This window comes from Dipodomys merriami, unplaced genomic scaffold (assembly GCF_024711535.1).
Source record: "Dipodomys merriami isolate MVZ:Mamm:240054 unplaced genomic scaffold, mDipMer1.0.p SCAF_654, whole genome shotgun sequence".
Lineage (NCBI taxonomy): Eukaryota > Metazoa > Chordata > Mammalia > Rodentia > Heteromyidae > Dipodomys > Dipodomys merriami.
Window position 1 is genome coordinate 358,990 of NW_027206240.1, and position 11,117 is coordinate 370,106.

At 57.5% G+C, this 11,117-nt stretch overlaps 1 protein-coding gene across 2 annotated transcripts; it reads right to left on the bottom strand.

Annotated features, from left to right (window-relative positions):
- Positions 1-880: 880 nt before the first annotated feature.
- Positions 881-10,178, bottom strand: LOC138815622 (inhibitor of growth protein 4). Of its 2 annotated transcripts, none has more exons than XM_070005030.1 (8): positions 10,078-10,178; positions 6,822-6,893; positions 3,500-3,666; positions 3,214-3,319; positions 2,726-2,831; positions 2,389-2,536; positions 1,832-1,893; positions 881-1,703 (listed from the first exon to the last, which is right to left on the bottom strand). In XM_070005030.1, the coding sequence occupies exons 1-8, from the start codon at positions 10,112-10,114 to the stop codon at positions 1,664-1,666; spliced, it is 738 nt and encodes a 245-aa protein (XP_069861131.1). In that variant the 5' UTR covers positions 10,115-10,178; the 3' UTR covers positions 881-1,663. The 2 variants fall into 2 exon arrangements, with proteins under 2 accessions (XP_069861131.1, XP_069861130.1); XM_070005029.1 differs by having other exon boundaries at positions 2,726-2,834.
- Between the last annotated feature and the right edge of the window lie 939 nt (positions 10,179-11,117).

The following is an 11,117-nucleotide window of genomic DNA, read 5'->3' on the forward strand; positions in this document are numbered from 1 at the left end:
GGGGCGGGGCCTGCACAGGGGAGGGGGTGGGTGACGGGCAGGGCCTGATGGGGGCGGGGCCTGCCATGGGGCCGGGCGAGGGGCGGGGCCTGATGGGGGTGAGGCCTGGAGGGGCGGGGCCTGGCACGGGGCGGAGCCAGGCCAGGGTGGCTGCACAGGGGAGAGCACCGAGTAGGAGGCGAGGGGCGGGGCCTGCGCTGACAGGTGGACCAGAGGCGAGGGGCGGGCCCTGTGCAGGTGATGGGTGGGGCCTGCGCTGTGACAGGTGGAGGGGGAAGGGCGGGGCCTGTACAGGGGAGGGGACGGCAGGTGAGGGGCGGGGCCTGAGCTGGACAGGTGGGCTAGGAGGCTCCGCCCAGAGCCTGGTGACAGCTGACAGGTGGTAGACAGGAGGCCCCGCCCAGGAATAGGACAGGGCCACAGGAACCCAGGAACCCGCAGGCCAAATCTGCTCTTCACTGGCGCAGGCCCAGTGCTCCAGGCAGGGCTCCCGGGGTGACCCCAGAGCCTGGAGGAGTTCAGGGGGGATCCGGAGGGAACTGGGGGACCCCCAGGGTAGCAGATGGGAAGGAAAAGCAAAAAAGCAGAAGGCCAGGAGGGCGCGGCGGGCGCATGCCTGTCACCCCGGCTACTCAGGAGGCTGAGATCTCACCACGGCGGTTCAAAACCAGCCCCAGCAGCCAAGTCTGCGAGCCTATCTCCAACGAATCACCAAAACGCTGGAAGCGGAGCTGCGGCTCAAGCGGTAGAGCGCCAGCCTCGAGCACAAAGGCCCAGGACAGCGGCCAGGCTGTGATCGAAGCCCAGGCTGCGACTCTCTCTCTCTCTCTCTCTCTCTCTCTCTCACACACACACACACACAAAGTCACACCAGCACAGGTAACGCAAATACATCATTTTATTGGAAAAAAAAAATTAGTGGGCAATGTTTGATGGATAATAGATGCACAGTTTAGCAAGTTCCAGAAATGGTGGAGGCCAGCACGGGGGCACCCCACCCCCAGGATTTCATCTTGGCTCCCTCCTAGCGCCCCGTCCTCCCCATCCAACCCTGGAGGGCGCGGAGGGGACGCTCGGCCGAGGTCCGCCAGGCTCGCGCATGCGCGCGCGCGGCCGGCTTTGAGTTACCTACCCAGGTCCTGAACAGGTGAACCGTCGGCGGGCCACGGCGCCTGCCCCGTCCTCATTCATTCAGGGTCGGGATCCGCCATCCCCTTTGGCTCAGAGGAAGGAGGCGCCCCTCGCCCCAGGGACCTGGGGGACCCCTCACCATGAAAAATTGGAAAGAATGGAGGAGAAAATCTCACACCAGCGCCCCCCCACAAGGGAGAGGACAGACTCGGGGTTGGGGGGGCCTGCAAATCCGCCCCGCGCACAAGGGGCGGGAGCAGGACCCCCCCCCTGCACAGCAGCACCGACCTCTTGGACGCAAAGGCGGGCAAGGATGGTTTGAGCGCGGCCCGGCCGTCGGCTGCGGCTCTCCCAGGGCTGGCGCCGCCCCAGCACCAGGAAGGGGGAGGGGGAGAGGGGAGGAGAAGGGGGGAACGGCAGCCCCCCCATTCGCGTCTCCCTGGGCACCCCCTCCCCCGGGGCCGCTAGCTCAGGCGATCCTCGCTTCCCAAGTCCAGATCGGGGGGCTGTGGAAATGGGTCTTGGTCTTCATCTATTTCTTCTTCCGTTCTTGGGAGCAGCGTGGGCAAAACCTGAGAGTCGGCAAGGGAGAAGGGGGGGCGGAGGGGGGGTGAGGGGGGGCAGAGAAGGCTTCCACCGCTCGGATTGGCAGGGGGGAGCAGGAGGAGAGGGCGAGGGCTGCGCGGGCCTCAGGACTTACCATTTCCCGCGAGGTTTGGTGGTAAGTCCCACACAGGCAAAATGGAACCACTCAATGGAACACTGAGAAAGGCAGAGGCCAGGGCAGTAAGGGACCAGGGAGGCTGGGCGGGAGGCCGGGCAGGCACAGCCCTTAGCCGGGAGTTATTCTGTCCCTCCAGGCCAAGTCCCAGGGCGACACAGCCCCAACCACCACCCTTGTATTCTGAAGAGTCACCCTCTTTTGTGCGTGTGTGTGAGTGCTGGGGCTTGAACTCAGGGCCTTGGGGGAGTCTCACTTGGCTCTTTTCACTCCAGGCTGGCACCTGGAGTGGAGCCGCAGCTCCATTTCGGGCTTTATTTATTTTCTATTGGGGATGACTCTCACAGCCTGGACTTGGCTTTGGACCGCCATGTTCAGATCTCAGCCTCCTGGGTGGCTGGGATTACAGGCGTGTGCCACGGGACGGGGTGGGGGGATTTCTGGCTATTGAAGAGGATCACTCCCATTCTCCCCCTGCCTCCCCCCATCCCCCTTCTCCGCACAGAGGCCAAAAAAAAAAAAAAAAGGCAGCTCACGTCCGGGTTGTCACAGCCGATCATCTCTCCATAGGAGACCTGGTGACAAAGGCAATATGTGGGTTCGTTGGGGTCCACGGGCATATCCAACACATCAGAGGGGTGGACACTGCCAAAGGTCACTGAGGGCTTCCCATATTCAGGACTTCTGCATTCCAAGAGGAAGAGAGAGGGTCAGCGGCCCCTGCCACCGGAGGCTCCCCGAGTCGCCAGGGAGGAGGCCGTGGGGGGGGGCACGGCGGGGTGACCGCTCCTAGCTCTTCTCCGGTCTGTACCAGGGAGGGGGGGGCAAGGGGACCAAGGCGGCGGGGCGGGGCGGGCCTGGCCGGGCACTCACGAGCGCACGAGTTTTAGCTTTTTCTGGGTGGCTTTGGGGACGTCCTCATCCGAGTTCTTGCCCTTACAGCGAGCCCGCGCGGCCTTCTTCTCCTTTTGGCTCCTGCCTTCTAGCGGAGACAGAGAGATGAGGTGGGGATGGGGGGAGGGGGGCATGCGGGACGAGAAACTTCTTTCTGTTGGGTCAGTCCTGGGGCTTGAACTTGGGACTTGGACGCTGTCCCTCAGCTCTTCAGCTCCAGGCTGGCGCTCTGCCCCTTGGGCCACAGCGCCACTTCTGCTTTTCTGGTGGTTTATTAGAGATGAGAGTCTCATGGCGCTGGCTTTGAACTGCGATCCTCTGGATCTCAGCCTCCCGAGTGGCTAGGCGTGGACAGGCAAGAGCCACGGGCGCCCAGCTCCTCACCTGGCCCACTTTCCACCCTGGCAGTGCCCAGCATGTCTTCCGCCTCCCCCCCTCCACACCGCCCCCCTGCCCGCTCTTTTTGCCTTTGCTGGAGGAACTGTCGTAATCACTGGATTCCATCTGCTTCTCTTTCAGATCTGCCTCGAAGCGGGCCAGGTCCGTGTCCAGCCGTCGGATGTGTTTGTCCACCTGGTGGGCAAAGGGAGATGGGGGGGGGGGAGAGTTTGGTTCTAAGGACCAGGAAACAGGCCCAGCTGGCTCGGATCCAACACAAAACCAACCACAGCAAACACAGCCCGGCAGGGTCTAAGGCCCTGGGGTTGCTGCAGAAGGGCGGGGGGGGGGGGGGCGGGGAGGGGGGAAGCGTACCATCTCATAGGTCTGCATGGCGAGTTGCACCTTGTCATCACCAAACTCTTTGCACTTGCCGTAGGCTTCCTGGATCTGCCGAAGCAGGACCAGCTTCTCCTCGGAGCTGAGGCTGCGCGCGCTGCTCACGTACTCGGTGGCCAGCTTGTCGATCTCGGCCTTCAGATCTGCAGCACAGACAGAGGCTGGCTCCCGCCTACACGGAACCTAATCCACAGCACTGTGCTCTTACCTGGCTTTTTCTGCTTAAGCCTGGTGCTCCACCCCCTGAGCCATGCCCCCGGCCTCTGACTTTTTCATGGTTACTTGGACATGAGAAGCCTCAGGGACTTTCCTGCCTGGGGTGACTTCAAACTGTGGCCCTCGGATTGCAGCCTCCTGAGGAGCTGGGATTACAGGAGTGAGCTCCAAGTGGCAGAGCTTAAAGATGTGTTGGGAGACTTGAGGCTTTTTTTTGTTTGTTTTTAATTGCAAAAGCCATCTTCTTGTCTTAAAAACAACTTAAAGCAGTTCTTTTCTTTTGCCTTTCTTTTCGTTTCCTTTGGGGGGGGTGGTGACAGGACTTGGCCTTGGAGTCCATTTTTTTTTTTTTTTTTTGGTTGTGGGGCTTGAACTCTGGGCCTGGGCGCTGTCCCTCAGCTCTTCAGCTCAAGGCTGGCGCTCTACCACTTGAGCCACAGTGCCACTTCCAGTTTTCTGGTAGTTCATAAGAGATCAGAGTCTCATGGACTTTCTTGCCTGGGCTGGCTTTGAACTGTGATCTTTAGATCTCAGCCTCCTGAGTAGCTGGGATGACTGGCCTGAGCCACCAGCGCCCGGCCAGCTTCCTCCCCCCCCCCCACTTCCCCCAACTCTTCTTATTTTGTTTCTTTTGCCAGACCTGGGGCTTGAGCTCCGGGTCTGGGTGTTGTCCCTGAGCTTTTGTACAGAAGGCTGGTGTCCTACCACTTGAGCCACAGTGCAACTTTTTCTGTTTATGTGCTACTGGGGAATCGAACCCAGGGCTTCATGCATGCTAGGCAAGCACTCTACCACTGAGCCACCTTCCCAGCCCAGCCACTCTATTGAGGTAAGGTCTTGCCACTGTTCCAGGCTGGCCTTGAACTCATGACCGTCACATGTACGTCTGTCCCTGCAGAGCTGAAAACAGTTCTGCTACCTTTTCTGCTTTCCCCGCTCTGCATTTGTGTCTTAGATTTTGCTCCTAACAGTTAATTCTGGAAGGTTCTCGACGTCCTGAGATAACAATGATGCTGTTCCCTGACATTTGACAAGGTCATAAAAATGGCAAAAGGAAAAAAAAAAAAAAACACCTGACCAAACAGAAAAGAACGTGCAAAGAGCCACAGCGAGCCCGGGAGCTGGGTAAACACGCAATGTTTATGCTCCACTGCCTTCCTGGCAATCTCATCATTTCTAGCTGGCCTTTACGTAAGGACGCAGGAGTTAGGAAGGTTCTAGAAAGAAAGTCACCTGACTCTCACCATTAGGGAGGCAGTTCTCAGGGGTCGATGCCCAGTGTGTGCAAACTTACCCAGAGTTCAGTTCAGGCTTAGCTTTACTTTTTTTTTTTTTTTTTGACGGTCATGGGGCTTGAACTCTGGGCCTGGGCGCTGTCCCTCAGCTCTTCAGCTCAAGGCGAGTGCTCTACCACTTGAGCCACAGCGCCACTTCCAGTTTTTACTAGTGGTTTATTGGAGATCAGAGTCTCACAGACTTTCCTGCCTGGGCTGGCTTTGAACCATGACCCTCAGATCTCAGCCTCCTGAGTAGCTAGGATTACAGGCATGAGCCACTGGCGCCCAGCCAGCTTTACTTTTTATGTGTGTGCTAGTCCGGGGGCTTGAACTCAGGGCCTGGGCACTGTCCCTGAGCTTCTTTTGCTCAAGGCTGATGCTCTACCACTTGAGCCAAGCGCCACTTCTGGTTTTCTGGTGGTTCCTGGGAGATCAGAGTCTCACGGACTTTCCCGCCCAGGCTGGCTTTGAACTGCCAGCCTCAGGTCTCAGCCTTCTGAGTAGCTGGGATGCCAGGCGGGAGCCCCGGCGCCCGGCTTCTTTCTTTTTTTCTGTAAGAAGTTCTCCCATGGCAGTGGTCCTGACTACAGCAAGAACTTGCAGTACAAGGCCCACTGTGAGCTCTGGGGTGGTTATCAGTAACAAAAGATACGTTCTCATTCTTCCATCCATGTATCCAAATGGACAGCAGAAATGACTTTAGAGTCAGCATTGGGATCTCTAGTTTTATTTTTCTGGAATTTGAACTTGGGCCTCAGGCTTGCTAGGGAGGCGGCGCACCACTGAGCCACGCCTCCAGACCAACCTTGGTGTCTAGAGTTCTTTTATATATGTGCCAGTGTGAGGACTTGAACTCAGGGCTTGGACACATTCCTTTAACTGGTTTGCTCAAGACTGGGTACCCTACCACTTGAACCACAGCTCCACTTCCAGCTTTTGGTTAATCAACTGGAGATAAGAATCTCACACTCCCCTGCCTAGGCTGGTTTTGAATTCGGATCTTCCTATCTCAGGCTCCTGAGTAGCTTGAATGACAGGCATGAGCCACTGGCGCCTGGCTAAAATTCTTCTTGAGGGAGGTTGAAAGATCATAGCATCTCTGCATCCTTAAAACAATGTCTCAATAGTTCACATTATGGAAAAAGCTGATGAAGAAAGGAAGACCATTAATACTCTCTCTTAATTGTAAGGACATGGGCTGGGAAGGTGGCTCAGTGGTAGGGTGCTTGCCTACCATGCGTGAAGCCCTGGGTTCCATTCCTCAGTACCACATACACAGTAAAAGCCAGAAGTAGCACTGTGGCTCAAGTGGTAGAGCGTTAGCCTTGAGCAAAAAAGTTCAAGGATAGTGCCCAGGCTCTGAGTTGAAGCCCAGGACTAGCAAAACAAAACAAAACAAAACAAAAAAAGCAAGAACAGCCAGGCACCGGTGGCTCACACCTGAAATCCTAGCTACTCGAGAAGCTGAGATCTAAGATCAAGTTAGAAACCACCCCAGACAGGAAAGTTTGTAACTCTTTATCTCCAATTAACTACTCTAAAACCAGAAGTGGAACTGTGAGTCAAAGTGGTAGAGGTCTAGCCCTGAGCAAAAAGAACTCAAGGATAGCACCTAGGCCCTGAGTTCAAGTCCCAGGACTAGCAGAAGAAGAAGAAGAAGAAAAAGAATTGCAGGAACAGGTAAGAGATTTTAGGAAGTGCAGGAGGTAATAAAGTCATAGTCCCCCAGATCATTCCAGGAGCTATAGCTACCAGCAAGCCGGAAGAGACAGGATGAGCGCGGACGAACCCTCCTCTGCACGTACCCTCTGTTCTCTGATCGAGATCCCTCATGAGCTGGAAGTTCCTCTGTAACTCAAAGGGGAGGTTTTCAATGCCTAGGAAAAAGAGAAACCAAGTCAGCAGCAGGAGTCTGTGAATGAGCCACAGAGACCCCTTCATGCCTTTTTTTTTTTTTTTTTTTGTCGGTCGTGGGGCTTGAACTCAGGGCCTGGGCGCTGTCCCTCAGCTCTTCAGCTCAAGGCGAGCGCTCTACCACTTGAGCTACAGCGCCACTTCCGGTTTTCTGGTGGTTTATTGGAGATAGGAGTCTCACGGTCTCTCCTGCCCGGGCTGGCTTTGAACTGCGATCCTCAGATCTCAGCCTCCTGAGTAGCTAGGATTACAGGCGTGAGCCACCAGCGCCCGGCTCATGCCTTTTTTTATTCTGGTTGGTCGTGGGGCTTGAACTCTGGGCCTGGGCGTGATCCCTCAGCAGCTCTTCTACCACTTGAGCCACCAAGACATTTCTGGTTTTCTGATGGTTAATTAGAGTTAAGAGTCTCACCAACTTTCCTGCCCCGGCTGGCTTTGAACTGCAATCTTCAGATCTCAGCCTCCTGAGTTGCTGGGATGACAGGCGGGAGCCACCAGCGCCTAGCCTCAAACTGGTTTTGTGTGCATACGAGGTTTCAAACTCAGGGTTTCACACATTTTTTTTTGCTTCTGAATTATTATTTTTGTCAGTCATGGGGCTTGAACTCTGGGCCTGGGCGCTGTCCCTCAGCTTTTCAGTTCAAGGCTAGCACTCTACCACTTGAGCCACAGCGCCACTTCTGGTTTTCTGGAGGTTTATTGGAGATAAGTGTCTCGTGGACTTTCCTGCCTTTGTAGGATTTGAACCTCAATCTTCAGATCTAAGCCTCCTGTGTAGGCAGGATTATAGGCATGAACCTTCAGCTCCTGGATCTCTGAAGTTTTCTTAGCCTGGCTCTTAAATGTTGTCATGAGATTAGATTTTACTCCTTTCATTTTCTCAATTTATTATCCCTAAATGATCTTGTTGACGCTCATGGATATATTTCTACAAGCTTAAGTCAAAATTGACTTAAACACCTGCTGTTACTCCAGGATTTCCTGTCTCAGCAATGGTGCCCTGTCCAACTCACTACTTTCCCAAATAGAAGAGTACCACCTTAAACTTTGCCTTTCTCAGTCATCTAGTCTTGCCAGCTAACTACTAACCATTTCTGACAGTTCATGTCTGTCATCCCAGCTACTTAGGAGGCTGAGATCTAAGGATCACCGTTCAAAGCCAGCCCAGGCTGAAGATTCAGACTCATCTCCAACGAATCACCAAAAAGCCAGAAGAGAGGCTGTACTTCAAGTGGTAGAGCACCAGCCTTGTAAAAGCTCAGGGACAGCGCCCAGGCATTGAGTTCAAATCCTAGGACTGACACATACATGCAAGCAGCACACACACACACACACACACACACACACACACACACACACACACACACACACCACACACACACACACACCACACACACACACACACACACAGTGTTCCATTATGACTAAGCCATAACAGGACTGACACATACATGCAAGCAGAACACATACACACACACACACACACACACACACAGTGTTCCATTATAACTAATCTATAACAGCTCCTTAGACACTCAGGGTGACGGGTTTGTGAAGAGCTGGGTTACACACAAGACATAAACCTAACACTAGATCAGGTACTTGATGGGAAGTAGACTTTTTTTCTGCACCGCCATGAAAAGAAGCCTTTCAGAGCTGGGGGCGGGCCCAGGCCTAGCAAGGCCGAGTTCCATGAGTTGAAACCCCAATACCCCCTCAATCTCTCCGCACAAAGTGATTCTGTACCCCAAGTCCCCCACAGAGTGATCCCCAGCACTCTTTGCCCCCCCACAAAGCGATTCCCAGCACCCCACAACCTCCCTCCACAAAGGGACGGATTCCCAGCACCCCTTCAGCCCCCCCAAAAGCGATTCCCGCACCCGTTGCCCCCCCACAAAGCAATTCCCAGCACCCCCTCAGCCCCACACAAAGCGATTCCCAGCACCCCCTCGACACCCCCCAAAGCGATCCCCAGCACCCCCTCAGCCCCACACAAAGCGATTCCCAACCTCCCTCGGCCCCCCCAAAGCGATCCCCAGCCCCCTCAGTCCCCCTCCAAAGCGATCCCCAGCCCCCTCAGTCCCCCCCAAAGCGATCCCAGCCCCCCTCAGTCCCCCCCAAAGCGATCCCCGCCCCCCTCAGTCCCCCCAAAGCGATCCCAGCCCCCCTCAGTCCCCCCCAAAGCGATCCCAGCCCCCCTCAGTCCCCCCAAAGCGATCCCAGCCCCCTCAGTCCCCCCCAAAGCGATCCCAGCCCCCCTCAGTCCCCCCCAAAGCGATCCCAGCCCCCCTCAGTCCCCCCCAAAGCGATCCCAGCCCCCCTCAGTCCCCCCCAAAGCGACCCCCAGCCCCCCTCAGTCCCCCCCCAAAGCGATCCCAGTCCCCCTCAGTCCCCCCCCAAAGCGATCCCAGCCCCCCTCAGTCCCCCCGAAAGCGATCCCAGCCCCCCTCAGTCCCCCCCCAAAGCGATCCCAGTCCCCCTCAGTCCCCCCCAAAGCGATCCCAGCCCCCCTCAGTCCCCCCGAAAGCGATCCCAGTCCCCCTCAGTCCCCCCCCAAAGCGATCCCAGCCCCTTCAGTCCCCCCCCAAGCGATCCCAGCCCCCTCAGTCCCCCCCAAAGCGATCCCAGCCCCTCAGTCCCCCCCAAGCGATCCCAGCGCCCTCGGCCCCCCCAAGCGATCCCAGCGCCCTCGGCCCCCCCAGCGATCCCAGCGCCCTCGGCCCCCCCAGCGATCCCAGCCCCCCTCCGTCCCCCCCAGCGATCCCAGCGCCCTCGGCCCGCAGGCGGCGGTCGCTCTTCTGACAGCTGTGACAGCGAGGCCGCGCTCCCGCCCGCCCCGGAGGAGCCGCTGCTGGGCACCGCCCGACGTGAGGGCGGAGGCCGCGGCTGCGGAGACGCGGGAGGCGCCGCCGGGCGGGGTGCGGCTGCAGAGGCCCGCGGACCGCCGGACCCCGCTCCCGCGTCTGCACCCCGCAGCCAGGCCCGACGCCGCCCCGCCCCCCTTCTTTATCGTCCAAGAAATGGCCGCCCGGGACCCGCTCACGACGCCGGGGGCCCCCGGGCCGGGACCTCGGGGCGCCAGGCCCCCGCGGCCGCGGCTCCCCCACGCCCCGCGACCCCTGACCCCCTCCTCCGGCCCGCTCTTACTGTCCAGATAATGTTCCAAATACATCCCAGCAGCCATCTTGAAGCAAAACAAAGCAACTTCCGGTTCGCCTCGGAAGTGACTGACGCGTAGGAGACAGCACGGACGCCGCCGGAGCGACGCTGAGGGGAGACGGCTTCCGCCCTTCCTTCAGCCTCCCGCACGACCTCTTCCGCCCTCACCCGCCAGCCGCGCGCACCGGCGCCCCTCGCCCGAGCCTTTGCCTGTGACGTAGGTCAATGGCGACGGCCCCTAGCGAGGCCACTTCCGCCCGCTTCTGCCCTGACTGCGGCGCCGCGCGCGGTCGTATGACGTCACGGAAGGGCGCCATTTTGCAGTGTCTAGCTAACTTTTTTCCCTCCAAGCCCAGACTGTGCCCTAGTGGGGGCCGAGGAGCGCGCTGTGCGGGGTCGCGGTCCATCCTCCCTCTTCAGCAGGTGGAGACGCTACACGTTATTCGTTCCTTTATGTGCAATCTGGAGCTGAAGTCAAGATGTTCCCCCAGGACAAGTTGGGAAGGAGCCACAAAGGTCCAGAACTTTCTCCAGAGTCTTTGCGTTCCAGATGTCCCCTCACAGGAGCAGCTGGACCTCGAACCCAGGGCCTAGCGCACACTGCCCAGCGCCCTGACACTGAGCTATACCCCCAAAATTAGGAATTGTCTTATTTATAAGGGTGGAGAGCACAGCACAGGTGAAATGCTGTAGCCACAGCTGCATGGTGGTTCATCGGAGCTGAGGTTCCTGGGTTTTTCCTGCCCAGGCTGGCCTCGAACTACCATCCTCAGATCTCAGCGAGGAGGACAGGTGTGAGGCACCTGCACTTTGGATCAAAGTTTATGTCCTTCTTTGCAAATATGGCTTCCCATGGAAATGACATACTACTTACTTCCCTCCACGCTTTGGTCTCCTTTTGTGTCTCTGGTATAAATGATGCCAGGCTTCCCAAAGGCCTGGGAACTGGAGCTCTACCATAACTGGGTCAGACATGCTAGCCAAAGAACAGATACTGTGCATTGCGCTCAATGGAAATCAGCGAGGAC

Excerpts from the sequence above, each read along its gene's own strand:
- LOC138815622 (XM_070005029.1), bottom strand. The coding sequence starts at position 10,114 with ATGGCTGCTGGGATGTATTTGGAACATTATCTGGACA. Across the intron at positions 2,835-3,213 it reads CGACAGTTCCTCCAGCAAAG|AAGGCAGGAGCCAAAAGGAG; the intron begins GCAAAAAGAGCG and ends TGTCTCCGCTAG. Across the intron at positions 2,537-2,725 it reads AAGCTAAAACTCGTGCGCTC|AAGTCCTGAATATGGGAAGC; the intron begins GTGAGTGCCCGG and ends CTTGGAATGCAG.